General features: G+C 38.1%; 1 protein-coding gene across 2 annotated transcripts in view; it reads left to right on the forward strand.

Moving 5' to 3' along the window:
- The window catches only part of MAN2A1 (mannosidase alpha class 2A member 1), a 170,013-nt gene that overhangs the window by 29,363 nt on the left and 113,310 nt on the right, over window positions 1-27,340 (forward strand). For both annotated transcript variants that reach the window (XM_082724900.1, XM_082724901.1), the window contains exon 4: window positions 13,014-13,185. In XM_082724900.1, the coding sequence (XP_082581026.1) occupies window positions 13,014-13,185 (172 nt within the window). The remainder of the gene's footprint in view (window positions 1-13,013; window positions 13,186-27,340) is intronic.

Below are 27,340 nucleotides of genomic sequence, written 5' to 3' on the forward strand. Positions count from 1 at the left end.
TTGAGACATTATTCGTTGACTTATTACAGTAACAGATTTCTTTTATATGTCATCGTATTTTGAGTTTTTATTTTTATCAATTTTTGTGCCATTCCTGGATAGTACTTGTACAGTGTAAAATGGTAATAAGCGCAAGAAGATATTTGTTCTGGTAATGAAAAGTTGCACTCACTTAAAGTGCTGATGTTCATTATAGTTACGTCTTATAAAATACTGCATGGGAGAATTACTTCATGTTATAAACTCTGCACTAAAAAATGCAGAATTCTCTTGGGAATGTTAGAATCTTTAAAATGGAAAAACAGTGTGAAGTGGTTAAGAGTCTTGGTCAGGTGGACCTGAGTGTGGAGTCCCAAGCCCCTGGTGTGAGACAACTTTAGGCAAGTTACTGAATATGAAAGTATAAGTATTTTTTCCCCAGTAGAGTCAGGATAAAGTACCTACTTCATTGGATGAGATGTAGAAGCATGACGCATGGCTCCAGGAACTGCTGTCATTATCATTTTTGTTATTATTTCATATGACAGCTTTTGTTATTTATTGGGGCTGGAGACTTTTTCCACCAACGTAAGGGAAAATCACTAAAATTACAATGGGAAACATGATTCAGTGTAAAGATCTGTTAGAGCGAGTACACTGGCACCAAGTAAATACGTCATGAATTTGGTTGCCGGATTTTTGGGGGCATATACTTCGAAAGACTTCCTTTGAGGACTGACTTAACGCTTCTGTTTGTTATTTTTCTCAATTTCTCCATTTCATCATTACTCATCTAGTATCATCTACTCACCATTATTCATCTAGTACTTTCAAGGCTTTTTCTTTACTACCAACATTCATTTATCCCTGACTTATATCCCTTCACATTGGTTTATTGGCATATGTTCCTTTTTGTTTCTAAGACAGTAGAACTTGTTACTTTAGGTCTGGACCCATGATTTGGTAAAGTTGTATGTGTATGTTTGTGCATACACATGTGTGCTGCTTTTGAATGTGAAAGGTACTTGGAGACAGTTTGGATGCTGAAATGTTTGAATTTCCATAAAACTTCAATATATAGCATGCACGGAGGTATAAAATATGTGCAATCAGTATTTTTCTGGAATGTGTAGTGAGCACATGTCATACTTCTGACTTCGGTTTCTCTGTCCTTGGACTTAATATCTTTATCTTTTCTTAGAAATGCCTATCAGTCTTATTAACCATTCCTCTTAAATGTTTTGTGTCATATTCTTCCTTAGTGTTAGCCATTCCCTTCAAATCCAAACTCCAATGGCTGGGCATCATGGAAAGACTGCAGGGATCTAGAACCAGGCAGAATGAGGCAGGCATCCTGGCTTTGCTGTATACTGGCCCCAAGTCCTTTGGGCGTGATTGTCTGTCAAATGTAGATCGTATGGGTAGAATAGTATCTTCAAATGATAATTAGTTATCAAGTACATACAAATGGTGATCACATGTGGTTAAAATTCCTTTTGCTATTTACTTGTATGCCAGATTGAAGAGTATATCTGCATTTAGGGTATGTGTACTAAAAAAATAGATCTTTGTTTATATCTAGACTTACTGTGAGGTGAGGTGCTCACACAGTACACATGGGATCTGAGTTTGCCTGTAGAACTACAGATGATTTTCTCTGTAAATCTCATTCACTCTGAAATACCCCTTATTGAGTGTAATAATGGAAGAGCCCCTCTAGTATTTAAACTGTTATCTCCTTTCTTCTCTGCCGGCTATACACAGTTTAGTTCTTGTCACTTAATTAGGTGTGTGATGGGATTCCACTATGTCCAGTTTCTTATAAATACACTTGGCAGTATGTCTTGCAGGTTCTCGTGTGAACCTATTTCTCCTCCCTCTGAGATTTTCTAAAGACTTTTATTATCTCCTCCCTTTTTATGCCATCCTCAATTTCCACCAATCTCATTTTTTGTAATTCTATAACACATACACTAAACTATAGTAATAAAAATTTGTAGTTTACCAGGCAGTGTGCCAAATGTTTTATGAACATGGAATGCTCACCATAACCCTTGAAGGTGAGTGTCATTATTCATGACTAAGACGTCACCAGCTCGTCAAGCTTCCGGGACCAGTAAGTGGCACCAAGGAATTCCTCGTTAGTTTCCCTGGATCTCCCACCCGAGTACACTTGAAAGACAGAGAATATGTGCCTCCCGTCATTGCCTAGCACCACATTTGGCATATAATAATCGCTAAATATAGACAAGGCCTTCTCGACCTGTCTCTGTGCCCCTCTGAAGCTACTTGAACTTCATACACTTTGCCCTGTTTGCACACAGTCTAAGACCATCAACACTTAGAGCATTTCTGCTTTGTCTCCTCACTTGAGTGTAAGCTCAGTGAGGGCTGAGACTTTGTCTTATAACCAGCACATCGCTAACGCCCAGAAGAGTAAGCAGCACATGGTACTGACTTACTTGGTTAAATAAGCTAATGAACCAGGGAATGTGGCTCTGCAGTCTAAGATGAAACATTGGACCTTGACGTACATTTTTCTTTAGTTTCCTTCCCTCCATCTCTTTTTCCTGTTATCCTATTTCTCTTCCTTAAAAAAATATATATATTTAAAATGTTCTTTGGAATTTTAAATACAAACGGCAAATGATATGAAGCTCTTCAAGGGCAGGGATTGCCTGTGCCTTTGAGATTTTGTGTCTTGGCATTCCAGCAGTAGTTTGTGTGTTGTTCCCTGGGGAGACTGTCCAGTCAGTGGTCCTCACTGCTATTGGTGACTCTGTCTGTTGGTATCTTAGCAACCACAGTTGAGTCTTTTTGTCTTAGTAAAAGATGTTAATGACCCTTACCCTCAGGCCCTTCACCACTTGAGGGATAAATAATGGCCAGACACAGACCTTGTAAAGCGAAAGCGATTTCTGCTATTAAGCAAAGTGCTAGAGAACAGAACCCGCTGGCTTTTCTTCATAATTTTCATTGCTCCTTCACCAAAGTAGAGTTGAGGTAAACTAAATTATTCTGTGAAGAACTAAATGAATGATTCGAATCATGAAGAAACCCCTCTTTCAGTGGAAGAAAAGAGATAAGTGTGTGCACAAACATTCCGAGTCAAAATGTGACTTCGTAATGGGAAATCTTCGTATAATACTCCTAAATGAATGTGCAGTTAGGCGGTTTACTTTCTAAATGAGATTTAGAGAGATTTGTTTGCATTTTCTGCAGCAACAGTTTAAAACAAACTTTAGCTCTGTGGCTTGTTTCGTCGATGGAGTTTTGTCTGTTGGGGATAGGAGTGTTTGAGACAGACTTTTAAAAGACTCCTCTATTGCGTTCCCTAACTTTAAGATTACGTTGCTGTGTTTTTATATATGTTGGTATTTTTCTTTTTGGATGAAGTTCTGATATCTCACAAGACAGATAAATTTCAAATTATGTTTGTATTTTAATTTCTGATCATGCCTTCTTCCAGTCCATGAGGACATGTAACAATTGTCATACAGTATTTTATGTGGCTTACATGAGTTAAAACAAAATTGGAAAGGAATTGTTAAGTAAATGCTGATAACTTTGTACTGTTACGCTTTTGAAAAGTTTTGAATCATAGACCATGAAATTAAATGTTAGTTGATTGATACATGTTCATGTTATATTTAATAAGCTGATTAAAACACAATTACAGCCCCTTTGTATCTGCAATCTTAATTCTTTCCTTCCCACTACTTAAACTGCTGAAATATTTAGTTAATTTTCCTTCAAAGAAATCACAGTGTGTAGAGAGCAGATAAGGTATACTAAATGGAAAGTTGGACAGCATATTGTTAGTTAAGCAATTTGTAAAATGAACATTAGAAAATAATCCCCCATGTGGTATGACTCCAAATAGGAGAGAGACCTAGGCACAGGAGCCACAGTGGAAAATCATTTTATTTTGCACATTTGCAATTCTTCTAGAGTTTTTGTTGATTCAAATGAGTGAGTAGGATTTTTCACTTTTGTTTTGAAAATTAAGAAAACAATTTTGCTTTTAGCATTATATGATAATTTGAAATGTGTTTATGTGCCCTTCTTTTTTTTTTCTTTTTAAAGATTTATTTATTTATTTTAGAGAGAGAGAAAGCAGGGGACAGTCTCCCTACTGAGCAGTCTCCCTACTGAGTGCAGATCCAGACGTGGGGCTCAGTCTCATGACCCCAAGATCACGACCTGAGCCAAAATCAAGAGTCACCTTTAACCATCTGAGCTACTCAGGTGCCCCTATGTGCCCTTATTCTTAAAAAACGAGAAAGACCGAAAACGTGAGGCAGTCACAGAATTAAGTTATTGGAAAGGTTTTTCTGTTCATATATTGTTCAGCACAGTCAGAAGAAAAGAGTTCTGGGCAGCCCTAGTTAGGTATCAAACAGGTGGGTGAAAACAGGGGAGACTTGCAAGTCCTGCTGCCAAAGGAACCTGCAGAGTGGAAGGAGGAGGTGGTCAGGAGAGGGGAGGTTTGTTTGTGGGCACAGTTTGGGGGCCACTTTGTTCTGTTCAGTAATTGAGGGTTAAACTGAGTTCTTGGTTTTGACTACTGTGATGGGAAATTTGAGTTTCTGGAGCTAAGATAGTATGGAGGAGAACCGAGTAAGGGCTGATAGTCATTGCCTGTCTTGTGTTAGGGGAGTGTCAAGTGTGTGTTGCTTCATGTAATCCATTCTGCAACCCTCAAAACTAGTAAATTAAACCCTATTTACCAGGTGAGGACAGTGAGGCTAAAGTAGGTATACTAATGTCTTTGAGATCCATCAGTTATAAATTGGTACAGGGTGGCCACTTAAAGCTCAGATTTGCCTGATTCTGAGATCTCTGTTCTTTCTCTTTACTATGCTGCTTCTCCAGATACTTTCTTTAGTTGATTTTCTTGCTTTATGGGGATTAACTAATTTGGCACATTTATCTGAAACTTGGGTTGTTAATAGAGTTGCCAGATTTTTTTTTATTTTTTTAGATTTTATTTATTTATTTTAGAGAGTGCTGAAGCAGGGGAGTGGCAGAAGGAGAGAGACTCCCCGCTGAGCATGGATCCTGACTCCGGGCTTGATCTCAGGAGACTGAGATGACCTGAGTTGAAACCAAGAGTCAGGTGCTCAACCGACTGAGCCACCCAGGAGCTCTTTGGGTTGCCAGATTTAACTTAAAAAAAAAAAAAAAAAAAGTAAAGCTTACATTTCCAATAAATAATAATTTTTTTAGTGTATTATGTGTTCCGAATATCATATGGAACACATAGTAAATATTTGTTCATTATTTATCTGAAATTCAAATTTAACTTGGCATCCTATATTTTATCTGGCAATCTTAATTAAGAAAATGTTGGCATTAAGAGTTAAATGTTTACACAGCTCTTTAGAATTATTATTTTTTTTTTAAAGATTTTATTTGTTTATTTGACAGAGAGAGACAGAGAGGTCACAAGTAGGCAGAGAAGCAGGCAGAGAGAGAGGGAGAAGCAGGCTCCCCACCAAGGAGAGAGCCCGACGCGGGGCTCGATCCCAGGACCCTGGGATCTTGACCTGGGCCGAAGGCAGAGGCTTAACCCACTGAGCCACCCAGGCGCCCCTAGAATTATTTTTTTAAGCAATTTCTAGAATTGGTATATTGAGGTTCTTTTTCAGAGGGAAAAGGCTGATTGTTGTGGCTCTGACTGCATTCCCTAGGAGCACATAGATCAAGTAGCACCTAGAGATGTGGTAGTCATCAAACAGGTCCTCATTCTCCCAATTTGGTTACTTTTGTCTGTCTTTCAAGTCTGGGTCTTCAGAGCTCACCAATGCGCCAGTTATACAAATAATTGCTAGTACTTACGGGAATTTTCTGTGTTTCAGGCCCTGTTCTATACACATATTAAATCCAGTTCTGCTCCCAGCAACTTTATGGCAAAAGTCTAGTTATTACCCTTATTTCACAGATGAGAAAACTGAGGCAGAAGAGTCCAAGTAATGTGTTGGTGGTAGGGCTGGGCTTGAACCCAAGCTGTCCAGCTCTGGACTCAGGACTTGGAAACATTTAATATTGACTCTTGAAGGTAATACTTATGAAACCACAGGCAGAGCTTCTAAGGAGAAGATCTTTTAAATGTTTCCACGTCAGATATCATCTACTGTAGTATGATTAATCATATAAAACATTTTATAACTATCTCGCAGAAGTAGACCCCTCACTGCACTGTTTCCCGTCCTTTTTCCTTCTGGTCTATCCTTATTAAAATGGATGTCCCTGTCCTCAAATAGTACTTGAGTAAATGAGATGGTGAGTGGTTTTTCTCATTGCTGCATATTTTACAATTAGCAAGTCATTTAGAAGTAGTATTTTCCAGCTTTTAAATGGTTTCTTTTAGAAACTGATAATTTGCCCTGTATTTGCCTGATTGTAAGGCTAACTAGCCTCATATACTCAGAGTAACTCCTTGAAGGAAGTCACTTTTACTTTTGCTTCTAAAGATGTCTCTCATCTTATAGACACTTTTCATTTTTTTCAAACCACTAAGCTCTGTTTGGGGAGGACATATTAGGGCCTGGCGTGTCCTGTGAACTGATGCTCGTGGATGGAGTCCTTAACAAGGGAGGGAAGTGACTTTAGCCCAGATTTAGAAATTTTTGTGGTGGTTGATCTCATAATGCAGGAGTCAAATATTGAGGTACACAGGTCTTTTAAAGGGCATTTTGAAAAGCAATATAGTAAGGAGTCACAATTGGGCATTATACATACAGCTGTAGGATGAACAAAACCCCAGCTTTCCTAACAGTAATGCAAACGGCTCCCGTGGTGTGGGATAGAATTTCCAGTGAGGACATCTTACGTGGGTTCAAAAAGTGCTGTATCTCAAACAACTTAGTGGAAGTGAAGCTGATATGCTTTGAAAACTATTAGATGACACTGAATCACCTGGAAAAAAGGTGAGGTGATTCTGGAAACCCGAGTTCAGAAGCATATACAGGATTCAGCAGGCCTCTAGGTTTTGAAAGACTCACAGGTCTCTGGAAAACCTCAATTTCATCCTCGAGTCTCTCTCTCCTCCCTCTCGGGAGCATCTGTCAGCATATTCTCATGATTTTGCTTCCTTGGCCTCATGAATGTTTTCACGAGAATTTTTGCAGGGGCCTCGTTTCCTGTTTGTTTTTTACTTTACCACCTTCCTTCATGTATAGTCTATAGTATATGTAATATGCTATATATGTATATAGAGTATATATAGTGTATAGTATATGAGTATACATCTTGTATATTCATTTTTGAAAGCACAGATCAAAACACCCTAACTTCCTTTCTCCTAAATTTTCAGCAAGATTCAAGAACGGTTTAGAGGATTTTCAGTGATCTGACCCCCACTTCTATTTTTATTTCTCTCCATACTCCCACTGTGTAAGCTTCCATATAGCCGTACCCGCCTGCCTTCTGCTCCCTGAAATTGACACAGACCTTTGTAGCTTAGTGTCTTTTCCATATGCTCTGCCTTCTATTTGGGAACTACCACCTTTTTCCTCTAGCCAGATGATGACTATTCTAAGAATCTCTTCTGTCCTTATGGTAGTAATTCACCACTTCTTTATTCCCACAGCATTTTGTTCATATTTTCACTGTGGAATCTCTTTTTACTGACTAACTTTATTGCTTTGCCTTCTTAGAGGTTTGAATGTGTTTGAATGAATAATCTGGAACAGGACATTGATTTAAGCTCTTTCACAGTCTGTTGGGTTGAGGGAGGGTGGACACAGGCTTAACTTGTAATAGAAAGGTTGGAATTAAAATTAACCATTAGATTTGATTAAAACAGATACAATAATACCAACTAAGATGGTATGTGATACCTTAAGTGTAAGACTGGCTATTGCAGTCAACTGTGGAAGGGTTTAACAAGTGATGAAAGAAACCTGTTGATCGTATGTTGGTAGACAATAACATAATTCCTGAATTAAAGAAGCTTTCCTATTTTATGAATATTTGTACTTATTTTTAAATCTGCGAGTATCCTGTTAAAACAGAAGTAATCTGAAGCTTCAGTTGTAGTTTTTGTGTGTTTATTATCTGGCTATAATTATTTTTGACTCAAAATTTCTCATGTATTCTTAACAGTTGGTACCTATTTAAATTTGTGTAGAATAAATATAGTTATTAAAAAAATCATCATAGCAGTTAAAATCACAATAGTGTAGCACTGATTTGAGAGGCATGCCCTCTTTGGGTTGTGTGTTTTAAATCATCTTAGGGCTGACATAGCTTTTTCTAAATATAAAATACAGCCTCAAAAGACAATGGCCAGAGATTATTAGGTTAGCATCAGAACGGACAATGAATGCGTTAGAGCTAATTGTGTATGTGTGCCGTGTCTTTTCCTTTTGGTTTCATTTCTAGTTGAAGGAATAAACTTACATCTATACTTCATATACCTTCCCCTCGCCCCCATCCTTTCGGCCATACATTTCATTCATCTATCACATACTTACTGAATTCTTGACAGTGTAAGCTTCATACCAGGTGCCAGCTTCATGAGAATTGACTGCTTTGAAGTTCAGGTTATAGGTTCTTAAATTTGTAGGAATTGGGGCAGAAATACCTGGAGGCCCTCAGACCCTTTGTATAAACATTTAAAAGTCATAAATCACATTGATACGTTGCTAAATAAAAATAGGTCTTTTTCTCCTGCCTTGAGAAACAGAACCGTTATCAGGAAGGCCAGGCGTGGGTTGAGATGCATCAGGCTCCAGTTCTCCACTGGAATGTGTTGGTGTGTGTGGAAAGAGCCAGCCTCTGGTAGCCCAGTTCCATCTCCCAGAAATGGCCCTGTCCTAAACCTGCCCTCCTTTGCTTGCACACACCCCAGGACTCTTCCCATACCTCTGCAAACTGCATCTGCCCTGCCCATTGCTCAGGCTAGGGAGGTTACCACCTGTAGGCCGACTGTCCTATTGAAGGCCCCTGGTGGGCTCTAGAAACTGTCTTGGGGCCATTTGAGTACAGATTTCTGGGCCCTGGTACTAGAGAGGGCAGGCCAGGGCAGGCTCTGGGAGGTTCTTTGCTTTGGGAATTTACTGTGTGAAAGGAGTGTGGTCAGAGGAAGAATGGAACAATCCCTCAAGTGTCCAGGGCTCAGGAAGGGATCCCCTTGCCCAGGTCTTAAATGGGTGCTGTGTGCCCTTGAACCAGATAAAACTGAGTGTTTCTTCTGAGAATGAGAGCCCCACAAAAAGTCTTTGGGCTTTGAAGCTAGATCAAGAGTCAAATTTTAAAAAATTGTGTTTTGTCAGTGTACAGCTATGAGATGTTTAATTGTCCATACGCATTAAAAATAAGCAGTAGAGTTGTCAACTTTACTAGGTTTTATATTTTAGAACTTTTTTTATGATAAAATAGTGATAGCGAATTTGGAGTTATGCCTGCCTTACAGAACTTCTAATTATGTATTCTTCGTTTCAGATATTTCCCCACTTACTAAAAAATGGTGATTAGCTGTTTTATGGGTAAGAGTGTTGTTAGAGGGGAAAAAGAGGAAATGGAAAGGTATTCTTCGTGCTATTCTAGCCCCGGTTCAATTTCCAAGTGTATTCAAGGGAAAGAAAAAGGCTGTGAATTGACCACTTAAGTAAATCAGTTTGCTACTGAATGTCCTAAGATTATTAAATCCAGAGGTAGGAATATAATTTTATGTCCCATACAACTTTTCATAAAATACTATCTTTCTGATTGGTCTCATGTTAATATACAATTGTAGTTTTACAGTAATTGAGGAAAAGAAAGAGCCAATTCAGTATAGAGGGAATACTTGATTACTCTATTGTATAAGAGCAATAAAAGCTAATTTACTGTTATATTACTCAATATTGAAAGCTGCAAGAGGCTATCTTTTAGTTCATTCTTCATTAATTGTGCTGTATTGTAGTGATATTAGTATCTATTATAGATGAGTTTTATGGAAGGCTTTTAAGTTGACATCTCTGAGCATGTATTTTGGCTCACGTAAATATCTTTGACATATTTTCTGTGTGATTGTGGAAGGGCAAATGAAGTGTTGAAGGCAAAATGGATTAATCAGTCACTGTGATTTCTTTATGAAAACTGTGATAAACTATTCTTTGAAAGGGTCTTAGCTAATAACAAATTATAACCGATGAAAACACGTAATTGTGCTTAAAAAAGAAAAAAAAACCTGTTACTTTTTCATCTTCATAAAGACGATTTCTTCTAAATTTCCTTTCTATGCTAGATTACCAGAGTTTTATTATTAAATTAATTTTGGAGTCCTTCTGTTGTTCATAGTTCTTTTCTTTTATTGAGTTAATAGCCAAATAATGAGGGCTTAGCTTTGACCCTTGTTGAAATTCAGGTCAAAGTTATGTGTGATGTCTTAAGACAGTAATTTTCACAGAGACATTTCAAGAATTTACATGGTCCTTACTGCACCTATATAGTAATACTGTGGTACAGAAGTAGATGTTACTTACATACATGTGATTTTAGCTGAGTCTTGCAATATGTAGGTAGATATGTGTTAAATATTACGATGGTACTTGGTAAAATAAATTCTCTCCACATCGTAATCTTTGTTTTTTGGATGGTAACAACACTGATTTGTCCTAGGGCTAAGTTAGTTTGTAGGGGCTGCCATCCCAAAGTACTACAGACTGGGTGGCTTAAGTGACAGAAAATCATTTCCTTACGGTTCTGGTAGCTGGAAGCTGGAAGTCCAAAATCAAGGTGTTGGCAGTGTTGGTTTCTTCCGAAGGCCTTCTTGTATTGGTTTGCAGATAGCACTCTGTCTTTGTCTGGTCTTTCCTCTGTGTGTATCTGTGTCCTAATTGCTTTTTCTTATAAAGACACATTGAATTAGGACCCACCCTCATGACCTTATTATACATTAATCACCTCTTGAAAGACCCTTTCTCCAGACACAGTTGCATTCTGAGGTATGGAGGTTTAGGACTTCAACATAGGAATTTTGAGGGGACACAATTCCCCCCGTAACGGGGCCATAGAATGAATTCTTTGTAAACCAAAGTTTTGGGTCACCAATATGTTTAAGATGTAGAACAGCTGGTTTAAACGTTTTAAATAAATGTGTATTCTTCAAAATTTAGATGTTAGAAATATCTTTTATTTCTTCTTTTACCCGTTTTGATTGTAGAGATGGGGAAGGGACAATTAAAGACTGATGAAGATGAAAAAATAATAGTAACTAGTATTTATCAAGTCTTGTGTTATATCCTGGGCTCAGGTCTGAGCACTTGATTTTTTTTTTTTTTTTTTTTTTTTGTCTTGGATCTTGACATGGTGGGCTCAGCAGTGAGTTAGAGCATTCTAGGGGTAGGTTGGATATTCTTTCCTTGTCTTTGGGAATCCAGATGTGGATCTTGGCTTTGTGCTCTGAGGCAGGAATCCAGGTTTGTATCTTAGCCAAGCAAAATGGAATTCTTTGCAAACCACTATTTAGTGAGCTATCTTTGAATTTTCTCTATGTACAAGCTTTTTGTTTGAACATAGAAAAGTTGAATTATCCATGTAGTATTTCTTTGGTGACTTTAAAAGTACTTAAAAGTGTCCTAGATCAAGAAAGTCCTATAAAGAATATTTTACACTGCATTCAAACCTACACTTTGTACATGCTCACTAAATAACTATGCATTGAATGAATAGATTTTAGTTAAAAGGGAGAAATATAGTCATAGTGGCATGCCCTTTTCAGAAGCTTGTTATCAAAATCGTTGTATTATCTTACCTGTCCTAGCAGATTTTAATATTTTTCTAGCCAATATAGTATATTTTAGATAGTAATTATAGACAAAAAGAACTAACCCATTGACCCCTTAATATTTTAGTCATCCCACATGTTTGAGGTTTGGAAAAAATAAAGAAGTCATTTAGCCTGGATGTATAGAAACTCCTACCTCTGTAAGATTTGAGAGATAAGAGGTTGTACTCTGAAGGGTCTCTTTGGCCAGTAGACAGCTAGGCATGATTTTGCCTCTTCCGCTCATCATGTTGCTTTGATGCTCTGACAGGCAGGGCTATGCTTGGATGTATGGGTCTTGTTAAAAATGTTTCTTCATAGTAATGGGGCACCTGGGGGCTTAGCCAGTTAAGTGTCTGCCTTTGACTCAGGTCATGCTCCCAGGGTCCGGGGGTCAAGCCCCACATCAGGCTTCCTGTTCTGCTTCTCTCTCTGCCTGCCGCTTCCCCTGCTTGTGGTCTCTTCTCTCTCTCTCTGGCAAATAAATAAAATCTTAAAATTTGATGTTTCTTTATAGTGAAATTGCAAATATCTTTAGATAAAATTTCCAGGCTATTTGAGAAAAGTCCAAGAACTAAGTCCTCAATATCTGCAATTTTCTTTTGAAAAAGACCTGACGTACATGTAGACACTTGTGGTGTTTGATTAGTGTCAGTTTGTGCTTCCAAAAAATGGAATAATTTACAGCCTTTGGAAACTAATGCCCGTTCTTGGCAGAATTCTACTTCTCTGTATTCATAATAGGGCTCTTAATTACCTTACTACTTTGCTTCTGGCTTTTAGATACAGTTTATTCTTGTGATTTTCTTTTTCTTGATTTAACTTACTAAAATGGGTAGGAAATTTCAGATGTCATATGAAAAGATACAGTTTTCATCCCATATTATGAGTAGTACCAGCTTGTTAATTAATGCTTGTTCAGATTTTTAAAATTAAAGCAAATTCCTTAAATTAGAGATAGATATAAGTAATTGAATTTGATACCATAATTATTAAGCATAAATAAATACTTTTTGTCCTCAGGTCGTTTTCTCATTTTTTCCTCATTTCTATCTGAATTTTGCAGTTTTCAGAGTATTCTTGTCATCAGTGACTTTTTAAGTTTTGTGTCCGTTGAAATGGAATTTCACCACTTGAAACATTTCTGAAATTTTTAAATGTGTCTTCATATGAATGAAATATCTAAGGGCTTCCAAAGGTGATGCAATGGAATGTGACTCAGTTGAAATCAGACATATGAATCAGACCTTTGTTGTATATTTGTGTCTTGATTTAGGTTGGTTGAAGACTTTTGATGACTACTTTAGAGAGATGACTCAGTATATTTTTAATAACATGGTCATCAAGCTGAAAGAAGACTCACGGAGAAAATTTATGTGGTCTGAGATTTCTTACCTTTCAAAGTGGTGGGATACTATAGATAAGCCGAAGAAGGATGCTATTAAAAGGTTTGTTTTAAAACTGTTTTTTGTTTTTTGTTTTCTTTGTGTTTTTGTTTTTGTTTTTGCAATTTGGTAATATTAAACATTAATTATACACTGAAGTGTTGAATTTTTAGAAGGTAAAAATTCCTAGCCTTATTATCTGAAACTTAAAATATTTCTTCACATCCTTTTTTCCTTGTTTCTGGTTCATCTCTGAAAAAGTGACTTGAAACTTTGCTATTGAAATCCTGTGTTCCACCTTTGTCCCAGAAATTGAATTACTAGGTCAAAGGGGCTCAATATTTTAAACGGCTTTTGAAGCTTATAATCAAAGTGACCCCTGGGAAGATTGTTTCAGAGTATTCTTCTGTCTTCCATATAGAATTGTACCAATGTCTCTGCCTAGTTGGCTTCCAATATAATTTTTTTTTAAACTTTGACCAATTTGGTGGTTGAAATATTTTAATTTCAATTTTTGATTACTGATAATGTTGCATATTTTCTCATATACACAGGCTAAGTGTTTTGTGAATTGCTCCATAGTATACTTTTTCTTACCCATTTGTAAGTTTATATGCATGTACATCAACCCTTATTTTCCCTCAAGTTATTTTCTTACTTATTAGTGTTTGATATACAGACTTGAAAATTCTTATGTAATTGAACATATTAATCTGTTTTCTTAATGCTTTACTTTCCCAATCTAAAGATCAAATGAACAGTCCTTTCCCCCCACCCAGTTTAATTTATCATTCAGTTTTTAAAATGCTGAAATTTATCTTTTTAATGTGGTATGATGGGAGATTCTGTTCCCCATGTCTCCCTCCCCTCTGTTCCCACGAGGTTAAGGATTATCATGGCATGAACTGCTTTCTTTTATTTATTTAATATCACATATATAGCACTTACTGTTTTAGTGGCTGTTCTGAGCACTTCACAAATGATAACTGATAATCCTCTCAGCAGTCTGTGAAGTAGGTACAATGACTGTCCTCGTTTCACAGATAAAGACACTGGTCGTCTGGGGTCACCCAGCTGGGATGCTCCTGGCTTGTGTGCCATCCGGGCAGCCTGTCCAGCCCCACAGGCCATTCCCTCCCATGCTGTGCTCTGCTGCTGCCCTAAGATGTAAATTGTCCATTTTTCCCCCTACTGACTTGAAGTGCCGGTCTTTATTGTATTTAAATATGCATTGATTTCTGGGTTTTCTGACCTTTTTCATGGGCATTTCTGCTTGATTCTAATTGTTGGGGCTTTAAGATCTGTTTTATTAACAGACAGTTTAAATCTCCCCTTGTCTTTCTTTACTGAAAAACTCCTTTAATGAATGACCTCTTAATTTTCCCAAGGAGCTTTAAAATTAATTTGTTAAATTCTTCCTACCATATCAGAGAAGAAAAGGGTTTTGATGGAAGTTGACACAAACATTTAAAGATAATTTGGGGAGAATTGGTTTTCCATCATTATCCATCAGACCTTTTGTTTTTTTCTTCTTGACAGGGCACAACATTCATAATCTTTGCTAGTGACACACACACACACACACACACACACACACACATACACACACGAGATGGGAACATAATAAAGATGCTGGTAGAGTTTTACATATGTTAGGTGGTTAGAAATACGCAAATGCTACAATAAAAGACCTGAGATTTGCTTGTAGACCTGGGTGTCAAAAGGGGTACAGATTGTGAGTTAGTGCAAAGTAGTAGAAAGTGGGTTATCTGAAACTTGACACAAAGTTTTTTGGCATATGTGGATGGTCATGAACACAGGCGGTGAACTGAGGTAGCTGGTAGACCTTGGACGCACATGTGTACGTGTGTGTGTGTGTGTGTGTGTGTGTGTATATGTCTCATGTGTCCCTTTGTGGCTGATTCAGCTGGGTGCAGTTTTCTGCCTTCTTTTTTTTTTTTTTTTTTTTAGATTTTTTTTTTTATTTATTTTGACAGAGAGAGAGAGAAATCACAAATAGGGAGAGAGGCAGGCAGAGAGAGAGAGAGAGGAGGAAGCAGGCTCTCCTCGGAGCAGAGAGCCTGACGTGGGGCTCGATCCCAGGATCCTGGGATCATGACCTGAGCCGAAGGCAGAGGCTTTAACCCACTGAGCCACCCAGGCGCCCCAGTTTTCTGCCTTCTTTTATTTTTTCTCAGGGACAAAATTTCACTTAAGCAATACAAAATTTGCTCCCTGATATAGTCATTCACTTTGGAGTAAATTTTTGTTTTTGAAGCAAGCATTTATAGCAGAAGTGACTGTACCTATTTTTGTCTCTGTTCCCCTGTTGACTTCCTTTTATTTTTAGGGATTTTATTATTTTTTAAATTCAGTACATAAGGATTCATGCCCGGTCTTTGCTTATTAGCTCATTCTGTCATTCATTCTGCATCTGTTTCTTGAACATCTACAATGGGGCTATAAGGTTTGGACCCTCTTGGGCTGAGTATTTCTTTTTTTGATCATAAATTTTAACTCTCACCATTAACAAATAACTATCTTTTCTCTTTTTAATAACTAAAATTACTATTACTACCACTCACTTGTAGTTTGTTGGGGTTTGCCTGATCTCTACTGTCCTTTTTACATTAAAGAGAATTCATTTAGAACAGCTGTTCAAATGGCTGAGCCCTGGAACCAGGCTACCTAGGTTCAAATTCTGACAACTCCCATCTACTGTGTGAACTTTGGGCAAATTACCTAATCTCTCTGTGCCTCGTTTTTTTTTTTTTTTTTTTTTTTTCCGTTTGTGAAGTGGGGATAATATTGGGACATATTTTATTTGTTTTTTATGAGGATTGAATGAGTACAAATCTTAGCCCAATGCCTGGTGTATTTGAAGTCCTTAATAAATATTAAAAGCTCTTGTTATTTCAACTTTTGTCACTTTGAGCCTTACTCTTGGACACTCAATATAGATTTTAGTTCCGAAGTCATCAGGAGAGTCTTCATATTTTATTTATTTTATTTTTTTAATGATTTTATTTATTTGACAGAGAGAGAGAGAGAGAGAGAGAGATCGTAAGTAGGCAGAGAGAGGGGGGGAAGCAGCTCCCTGCTGAACAGAGAGCCTGATATGAGGCTAGATCCCAGGACCCTGGGATCATGACCTGAGCCAAACACAGAGGCTTAACCCACTGAGCCACCCAGGCTCCCTGTGTCTTCATCTTTTAATAAAAGAATTTAACTATAAAATATATGCTTTCTTTCTTAAAAAAGCTTTTTAATGTATTGCTTCAGTGAAGATAACCTTCCCCTCCACCTCCCCGCTCAGACATTTTTAGGATTTTTAAAATTTTATCCATAAAGTTCTAAATTTTGACCACGTATCTAGGTATAACTTGTTATTAAATTTTCCGTCTGTCAGTTCAAGCATATCTTCGGCTAATGTGTTCTGCTTTTACTATGTACTGTTTTTATTTTCTTTGGAGATTGAATTTTCTAGTTATTGAGTCTCTCCTTTGCACATGCATTTTTTATTTCTTTGTTATATTTACTGTGTTTGGGAGATTCTTCTTAAGGGCTCTTTTTCTCCCCCACCTCAGATTCAGTTTTCTGGGCTATGAAACATGTTCTTTTCAGCCTTTGAATGCGTGGTTTTAACTGTTCTTGTTTGCTTGTTTTTTAGCCCTCAGTTCTGCATTCTTTATGTAGCACCCTATAAGTCCAAGTATTTTCCCCCTTTTTATTTATCCTTGAACAATAACAGATATATACCTGGAATTTGTCCCAAAACAGAGAGTGAAACTGGCCTCAATTCCTTCCTGTTCTAACTAAATACTCTGTTTCCTTGTTATGGGTGTTAGTTAATATGGACCGGCCAGAGGTCGTTCCCCCCATTTCCTTTTGGGAAATGGTCTCTCAGCCATGTCAGATCCTCCATCTTCCTGCCTCAGGTCAGACAGGCCAGCTTTAGCCTGAGCTCAGCTAATCTGTATATTACTACCTAGCATTGTGAGTCATTAGTAAGCATCTGAGTGAAATGAGGGTGGACAGATGGAAGCAGGAGAGGCAGACGTAGAGGAAGGTTGTAGGTCATCCCTCACAGTCCTGGTACATTCACAAGACTCTTCCTGTCCTGGTCCCTGTGATTCCTGTAGCATAGCCTCTCATTTTCTTCCAGCCCTTCATTAAGCCTGGACTTGCCATCCTCCGTTCTGTGTGCCCAGCAGAGTCTCCCAGTGCCTTTTCTCTCCACAGTTGGCAGGTGTTGTTGGCAAACAAGAAAGCTAGCTGATGTATGTCCCTCAGTTCCTTTGTTGGAGAGTCGGATTCTGAAAGACTGCATGATCATCAGAGACCCAGCAGCTGGAGAAGATGTCCCTGTCCTGAATAGGAGTGGCCGAGGGGAAGAGAGGAGCTGGGCTGTGGGAAGATGGAGAGATTTATGAAGTGTTTGCTCTCTGCTGGGTGAGGCTGCAGAGGCCAGGATTAGCTTTCTCCACTCAGTTCTTTGTTTTGTGACAAGTATGCCAAATAAGAGCTTTGGCCTGTCTGAAGGTCCTGCTTCACTAGAGTATAGGAAAGAGTCCAGCTACCTCTGTAGGAAACTGGGCTTGCTGCCTGCTGCTTTTTGTAAAGTGAGGCCATGCTTGATTCCTCCCAGCATGGCTGCGTTAGGGAGATGCCTTCTGTGGCAGTAAGGACCTTGGGGTGGAGCAACTTCTCTGTAGGATGGGACTCGCCAAGAGCCCTCAGGTTGAAGTATGGAGATAGTGATTAGTGTCTCAAGATACAGCTTTGCTTCAGTGAAGTATCCATATGAAGTATGGAGATAGTGATTAGTGTCTCAAGATACAGATTTGCTTCAGTCCTTGGACCTCCAGATGAGGGGCTGTTGCCCAAATCTCTCCGAGTCCTTTCTTTTTATGATCTGTGACTCCATGTTGATTGTTCTTGTAGGGCAATGGCAAGTCAGTACTTGAATAGTTTGTTTCATCTGTGCAGTATCTGCCAGAAATGCCACCAATTTATGGCATGAGGATAGTTTCCTCCTCCTTAGTCTAGTTTGTTGCATGTTTCTCTCTTTCTACACTGTTAGCCATTTTACTTAGGTTGAGGTGTATGAAATTGCCAGTATTTCACCATTTTTGATGTACAAAATATCAATTTCATGGGAGTCAACCTAAGATTAAGGATAGAAAATGGTAAGATGTTGGGAGTGGGAATGCAAATTAGAATGTAATGCTAATTCATTGTCTTAAACTTTTTTGACAGATGCTATTTTGGCAATAGGAAATATTCTGGAATATAGGCCTGATCTTGATGATACCATTTTGCTTGAAGAAAATACTGTTTTTGTTTGTTTGTTCTTTTTGGTTTTTTAAAGTTTTTATTTATTTGAGAGAGAGACAGAGACAACACAAGTGGAGGGAGGGGCAGAGGGAGAGGGACAAACAGATCCCCCCTGCTGAGAGGAAACCTGACATGGGGCTCAATCCCAGGACCCCGAGATCATCTGAACCAAAGTCAGATAATTAACCAACTGAGCCACCAAGGTGCCCCGAAGAAAACATTGTTTTATAACATTAGGGCAAATGAGTTTTGTTTCTGATCAAGTTTTGTCAGACTTTTCTCCCTTCTTGGTATAATCATTCACTTTTTTTCACTTATTACATTTATCTGTGGAACTAGGGTGATAGCATATTTTCCCCTACTTACTTAAACATTACATTCTTAGTATTTCTTGCCTAAATACATGTTTTGGAGAAAAATTAATAGATTTATAGGTGTGCTCTCAGGATTTAAAATTCTGAGCTTGTACTAAGTGGTGTTACTGATAGAATTTTTTTTTGACTGCTAGTATAATGCTTATGCAATGGCTTATTTTTTCCTTTTTGAAGATGAGTCTATGGATTATATGTCTGTACCTAAATTTGCAAGCTAGCTGTTGCAGAACAGAACTTGTTAATTCCAGCAGAGTTCCATGTAAGCTTTTATTGTCCCTGAAGAATACCAATTGATTGTGGGAACTTAACAGAAACATAACTCAAATGATCCCCATAATCTATTCTAGCAGTGACTTGTTTGATTCTCACCCCCTGTGGCAGCAGTATTCAGCTCTATACGCTTTTAAAAATGAGAACCTAGTTAACTAAAGGGAGATCCATGCAAATAACATCTAGCTTTTTTATTTTTACTTTTTGTGATTCAAAGTAATTTAATCAATTATAGTCATGGTGCCTACTTGTAACACATATCCAGTCGATTTAAAAGAAACTGCCTCCCATTAAATAATCAGCACATTTTCTGTCTATGCTTGTTTTATTTTTGAAAATGACTAGGATGTTAACATACTTTTTAGGCTTCATATTTGAATATTTTCCGGCTAAATGCAGTTAAATACTGCATGATGTTTATAATACATCAAAATGTGAATCCTTATTCAGAACCAAACAGCTGAAACATTAGCCTTAGCATTTCCTTGACTAGCGCCCAGCATATTACATGCTTATTTTTCCTCTCGACTCTGAGACACTGAGACAGGTTTTTAACAGTGCTGATGCTCTTGCTGTTGAGACTGTGTTCAGTGAAGAAGCCCAATGAGTTGTTGGAATCTAGAACAGTTTATGTGTTCACCAAAGTCTTGACCAGCTTCCATGTGGACATTTTGGTATGAAATAAGGCTTCACATGTGTGTGGGGAGGAAAGGTATCAAAGTGAATGGTTATTGACATTACGGCTAATGAAAATATTTTATCTTCACCACATTGCTGGGTTTCATTGCTTTGCCAAGAATGCAAAGTCTTTTTTTTTTTTTTTTTTTAAGATTATTTATTTGAGAGAGACTGTATGCATGAGAGAGAGCACTAGCTGGGGGGCATAGGTAGGAGCAGGGAGGGAGGAGAAGCAGACTCCCCGCTGAGCAGGGAGCCCAATGCAGGAGTCAATCCCAGGACCCCAGGATCATGAACTGAACCGAAGGCAGACTCTTAACTAACTGAGCCACCCAGGCATCCCAAGAATGGAAAATTTTTCATCTTTATACCAATCCCTTCTATCTTTTTTCCTAGGTTTATATTTAAGTGAACCTTGTACTATTTTCTTAACTATCTGTTTGCTTATTGAAATCAGAAAAATGTTTGAGATCACCTTCTTAAATAATACAAATCCAAACTTATTGATGTACATTTCAAGTATCACTATAAAAATGTACCTTTAAAGTTCTCATACACGTTAATTTATTATACATTTTATACAGGTCAAATTTTATGGTATTTGACCTAAGGCTGCTGTAAAATTTGCAGAGCAATGAGAAGTTACAGTGTGTCTTGTGATGTTCAGAGTAAACTGAAGATTTGGATTGATTTTCGAGCCTAAAGATACATAGCATTTCATCAAAGGAATCAAAGCAATTCACCGGTGTCTAAAATAATTTAGGTTCTAAGTTGAAGCAGCCCCAATGAATATTTGAAAAAGTATAAGGTCCTCTCCCAGCTCCTCCATTCCCAGTTCAGTTCCTGGGAGGCAGCTTTTGTAACTTCTGCCTAGCCCTCAGTCATTTCAGCTGCCTGCTTCTGTTTACATTGTGGATTCTGGCAAAAGCCCTGAGGGACTTCTCTGATGTTCTGCCCACTGGATGTTTCCTTGGTCCCCCTAAAGGCTTTCTTTGCAGCGTCAACCCTGACCACTCCACTGTCCTTGAAATTCTTTTCTCTTTTGTCTTCTGTGACCCAGAGCCCTTTCTCTCCTGTGTCTCTCCCTGCACTGCTGAGCATTCCTTTTTCATCCCCTCAATTTCCTCCTCTGCTCACTTCCTCCACATCCCTTTCTGGCCCATGGGGTCATACCTTTTGCTTCTTCTCTTCATCCTGCAGGCACATCCACCCTGTTGTTGTAATTACTAGGTGTCTGGACTGTTTCCAGATCTAAAGCTCCAACCTCAACTTCTTTTTTCCCTGTTTAGTGGTAATAGTAACAGCTAACACTTCCTATGTGCTTAACGTATACCAGGCACAGTGTAAGCTCTTACGTGAATTTATTCAGTCCATCCTATAGCTTTTTTACAAGTTAAGATGAGAGTTAAGTTTCCTTATGAGGAAACTGAGGTAGGGGTGTAAAGGAACACCCCTAGGATCCTCCGGCTAATAAGTAGGACACGAGAGCCAGGCAGCCTTGCCCCAGAACCAGTGTCGTTAAGCATTGTGTGTTCTGTCTTTCCATCTGCCCATTCAGGCCACATCCCATCAGTCCCCTAAGCCTTGTTAGTTACGCCTTTTTAAGTATTTCTGTGCTCTGAACCCCAGCTCCATCCCCATTACTCTTTGTTTCCTGCTGTTATGAAAACCTCCAGCTGGTCTTCCTGTTTCTAGCTCTGTCTGTGAAATGGAGGTGTCCTCCATTTCTCCAGCAGAGTTAGGATTCTAATATATCATTCTGTCCATGTCATTTCTTGGCTTTAAAATGCTTCATTGACGCTTCAGTGTCAAAAGGTACAGACCCATCTCTTTTGTCTGGCACACACTGGCTCTTGCTCTGATACCTCCCTCCTTGTCCACCCTTACCTCTGATCACTTCCTGCCTCCCATTCTACTCTTAGCCCTGCTGAGCCACAGGCGGTGTCCTCAAACTCATGCTATTTCTTGTTTAGGACTTTGGCCATGAGTTGAAGCTTAGATTTTTTTTTTCCTTTTGTGCACTGGATAATCTCAGTCTTACTCATTTTTCAAGACTCAGCTGAAAGATGATCTGATTTCCAAAGACTTCCCTTATTTACTCCACATCATTTATTCAACAACATTTACTGTGCTAGGTTCCAGGGATATAGGAGGTGAGTAAGACAGGCCTGATTCCTGTCTTTAAGGCAGAACAGGGAAGACATGTAATTAAACCTAGTATCACAATAAAGTGTTTCCTTCTATGGAAGTAAGAAGGGTGTCTTCGAAGGCTTCCTAAAGCAGGTGGTATTCAGGCTGAAACCTGAAGGAGGTTTAGAATTATCCAACTAGGTAGGGGTAGAGTAGGAATTCCAGGTTATGAGAGGAGAATTGTGATTATGGGCCAGGGATTAGCAAGAGCTTGGCATGTTCAGACACCTGGAAAAAGTTTATGAGGCTGCAGCAGTGGAGGAATGTGTGTTTGCTCAGGCTGGTTAATGTCTGGTCATCAAGGAGATACAAATTAAAACTACTACAGGTTCTACCTCAGACCCTTTAGAATGTCTAAAATCACAGATCATGACAGCACTAAGAGTTGACAAGAATGTGCAGCAACTGGAACTCTCATGTTGCTAGTGGGAAAGAAAAATGGGACAGTTGCTTTTTGAAAAGCCCCCAGAGTTTTCCAAAGTAAAATATACATAATGAGACCTTAGGAGCCACCTGCTAGGAATTTACCTAAGAGAAATGAAAACATGCTCACAGAAAGACTTGTTTAAACCTTTTCATAGCAGAGTCTTTCATGGTAATTTCAAACTGGAAACAGTTCAAATGTCCATCCAGGAGATAATAGATGAACAAATGTAGCATATTCATGTAGTGGAATACTGACGAAGTCTAAGAGTAGCTAAACTTATCTGTTATGGTAGAAATGAAGAAGTAAGAATGTCTTTCTTTTTTGGACCAATTGAAGCAGGAAATGATTAGAAGGGGGCATGAAGGAACTCTCTGAATTAATGGAAAAAGTTCTTATCTTTTTTTTGGTAGTGATTACGGGGATGTAAACACTTGTCAAAACTGATCAAACCAAACGTGTGTTGTGTGTTGTTATCTCAATTAAAAGTCATTTTATTTATTTTATTTATTTATTTATTTATTTTTTTAATAGATTTTATTTATTTATTTGACAGAGAGAGATCACAAGCAGACGGAGAGGCAGGCAGAGAGGGAGATAGAGGGAAGCAGGCTCCCTGCTGAGCCCGATGTGGGACTCGATCCCAGGACCCCGAGATCATGACCTGAGCCGAAGGCAGCGGCTTAACCCACTGAGCCACCCAGGCGCCCAAAAGTCATTTTAAAAATACAATACAACCAGGAACACAACGATAGTCTGTTTATTAACATGAAAAGGGATGCATTGGTATAGAAATAAGTAAAATAAGTTGGTTAAAAACTGTGCCTACCATAACCCCTTATGCATTTATAGCAAGATGGTAGATTTTTAAATTTTATTCTTTAATCTCGTATATTTTCTGATTCATTATGAATGAGCATTTTATTAATTTTGTTTTGGAAAATGAGAAAATGAGGTAATATTCATTATACAGTTAAATATTTAAAGACTATCCTCTTTTTTTTGTTTTCTTTTATTTCTTTAGTTTTTGTTTAAATTCCAGTTAGTTAACATACACTGTTATATTAGCTTCAGCTGTACAATGTACTGGTTCAACACTTACATGCAATGCTCAGTGCTTATCACAAGTGTCCTCCTTAGGGGCGCCTGGGTGGCTCAGTGGGTTTAGGCCTCTGCTTTCAGCTTGGGTCATGGTCTCAGGTCCTGGGATCGAGCCTTGCATTGGGCTCTCTGCTCAGCGGGGAGCCTGCTTCCTCCTCTCTCTCTGCCTGCTTCTCTGCTTACTTGTGATCTCTGTCTGTCAAGTAAATAAATAAAATCTTCAAAAAAAATAAATAAAAATAAATTTAAAAAGAAGTATCCTTCTTAATTCCCATCACTATTTTGCCCATCCCTCCACCAACACCCATCTGGTAGCCATAAGTTTATACTCTATAGTTAAGTGTCTCTTTCTTGGTTTGTTCCTCTTTCTTTCCTCCATGATCATTTGTTTTTTTGGGTGTCTTAAATTTCACATATGAGTGAGCTCATCATGTGGTATTTGTCTTTCTCTGAGTTACTTCGCTTAGGATAATATACTCTGGCTCCATTTACATCATTGCAGATGCACGATTTCATTCTTTTATATGGCTGGGTAATATTCCATTATTTATATGTGTATATATAAATATATATACATATACATATACGTGACACGCACACACACATACTTATATAATATATGGCATCTTTAGCCATTCATCAGTCAATGGACATTTAGGGTCTTTACATAATTTGGCTGTTGTTGATAATACTGCTGTAAACTTTGGGGTACAGGTATCCCTTCAAATAAGTATTTTTGTAACCTTTTGTTAGGATAGTTCTATTTTAACTTTTTGAAGATAATCCATACTCTTTTTCAGAATGGCTGCACCAGTTTGTATAAAGAATATCCTTCTATTAAAGCTTTATAGAAATGGGGGCATCTGTGTGGCTCAGGTAATTGTCTGCCTTTGGCTTGGGTCATGATCCCCTGGATCATGAGCCCTATGTCAGGCTTCCTGCCCAGTGGGGAGTCTGCTTCTCCCTCTACCTCTGCTGCTACCCTCTGCTTGTGTTCTCTCTCTCTCTGTTAAATAAATAAAATCTTGAAGAAGAAGAAAAAACTTTACAGAAATGATTAATCAGAGGGTACCTGAGTGGCTCATTGGTTAAACGTCTGCCTTCAGCTCACGTCATGATCCCAGGGTACTGGCATGGAGCCCTGTGTCAGGCTCTCTGCTCAGAGGGGAGTCTGATTCTCCCTCTCCCTCTGCCCCTTTCCCCTGCTCATGCTCTTTCCTGCTCTCTCTTTCTTTCTTGCTCTCTCTTTCACATAAATAAAATCTTAAAAAAAAACTGATTGAGTTATCTAATATGGGAATATTCTTAAATAACATTTTTATACTATAGCTATATTAGTTTTCAATGCTACGAGACATTAGTGTATAATATTTATTGTTTGGAAAAAATTTTTCGTTTAATTAATGTTTTAATGTAAGTCCAAGTATATAAAGATATAAAGGGGACACAGTGAAGGGTAAGAGATGAACCACTCCTGTCTCCTTGTCGTCTGTTTCTTCCCACAGGACACAGTTGCTGTGAACTCTTCTATTATAGATACACAGGAAAACATACATACATAGACCTGTGTGCAAATACATGTGTATTATGAAAATGATAGCATGCCATGTTCATTGTTCTTAGTTTTTTTTTAGTGAGTCTACTTTTTTATTATAAAAATACTCATAACATAAAACTTAGCGTCTTACTGATTTTATTTGTACCATTTGGTAACATTAAGTACATTCACGTTGCTGTGTAGTCATAACTGTCATCTGTCTCCAGAACTTTTTCATGATCTCAAACCGTGACTGTACCTGTTAAACAATAACTTGCCATTCACTTTCACTGCCCCTGGCATCCACCATTCTTTCTGTTTCTGTAAGTTGAACTACTCTAAGTACCTCATATAAATGGAATCATTCAGTATGTGTCTTACTGTGTCTGGCTTTGATTTGACTTAGCATAAAGTCTTCAGGGTTTATCCATGTTAAAGATGAATCCATGTGTCAGAATTCCCTTTTTAAGGCTGAATAATGATACTTTATTGCATGAATATACCACATTTTACTTATCCATTCATCCATCATTGGTCATTTGGGTTGTTTCTACCTTTTGGCTATTGTGAATAATATTGCTGTGAACATGGGTGTTCATGTATCTGTTCAAGTCCCTGCTTTTAATTCTTTTGTGTATATACCCAGAAGTGGAATTGCTGGATCATGTAGTAATTCTATGTTTGAATTTTTGCAGAACCTCCATGTTCTCCACAGCAACTGTACCACTTTATATTGCCATCCACAGTGTGTAAGGTTTCCAATAGCTCCACATCCTCAACACCTATTTGCTGGGTTTTTTTTTAGTATAATTTCCATCCTAATGGGTATTGTACCATGCTTTTTAATCTTAGTGTATCTTGGAGAACCTTTCAGGAAAGAAGAGCCCTTCTTTTTAAAGACAGTATAAAAAGCTTTTTTTTTGACTGTTCCCAGTGGGTGACCGTGTAGTTTTATTTCTGATCTTTTGTGAATGCATGGAATGTGTCTTTATATTTAGTGTGTATAATGCTTCTGTTTATTTTTATACTTTATTTTCTGACTTAATTTGAATGAACATGTATAAAAGTGCATATGTATTTTACAATTTGATAGTTCCTGCCAGCAATATGTACCAATACCAATTTCCATACACCTTTGACCTCATAGTATATTACACAACTTTTTGATCTTTCCAATATAGTTAAGTGCAATTGACATCTCTTTGAAGTTTTAATTTTCATTTCCTTATGAGTAAGACTAAATATCTTTTCATTTTTGGGAGGCAGTCATTTCTGAAATATATGCTGCATATTCTTTGTTCACTTGTCTTTTGAGTTATTGGTACCCTTTTCTAATAGGAGCCCTGGAGTGCTAAATGGTGTGCAAACTAGGTGTGACTCTTGCCCTCGCGGGGCTTACAGTCCATGGAGGGAGAAAGACTGTAAACATACAGTGTGTAATTAAATTTTGTGATAAATGCTATGAGAGAAAGATTTTGGGTTATATGAAAGATAACAATTTAGGTGGCTGGGCTTTGGATGCGATGTGGTGGCTAGGAAAGGCTCCCGATGGATCCCTAAGAGCCAGTGAGGCAAGCGTTGGGGTGGGAGGGAAATATGCCAGGCAGAGAGGACAGCGAAATGAAGGGAGTATGGCTGGAATGAAGTAAGGAAGGAATGATAAGAGAGAACACATTTGCCATCTGTCCCTCATGTTCTAAATCTTTATACATAAATTTTTTAAAGATTTCATTTATTTATTTTAGAGAGAGAGAGAACGTGTGAGCAGGGGGAGGGACATACGGAGGGGGAGAGAGAGAATCTCTAGCAGATTCCGCAGTGAGCCCAGAGCCTGACATGGGTCTCCATCTCAATAGCCTGACATGGGTCTCGATCTCATGACCCTGAGAGCATGACCTGAGCTGAAACCAAGAGTCAGATGCTCAGCCAACTGTGCCACCCAGGCGCCCCCTTGTGTACTATATCTTCTAAGACAGGTGTCAACAATATTCAGAAATACATGATGGATTTCCCCTATTAGTATTATATGAGAAGTCTTAAAGCGGATTTTATTGTTGTTCTCCTATATTAGTTCCCAAGAAAGGCATATGAATAGGCACATGATAAGCAAATGTTTTTAGGCTATTAATTGATTCGTTGGGAACCTCCATCTTTTTGAATTTTCCACTTAGCTAAATTTTTATTTAAGAATGAATCCCTGTACATCATCTTGTTTTATTTCATATTTCCCCAGATGTATGATTACAAATTCAACTCATTTTCTCATGTGAAATTAATTTGTGATTCTTTGAAGCTTGCTAAATGATG

Source organism: Mustela nivalis, assembly GCF_964662115.1.
Source record: "Mustela nivalis genome assembly, chromosome: 3".
Taxonomy (NCBI): domain Eukaryota; kingdom Metazoa; phylum Chordata; class Mammalia; order Carnivora; family Mustelidae; genus Mustela; species Mustela nivalis.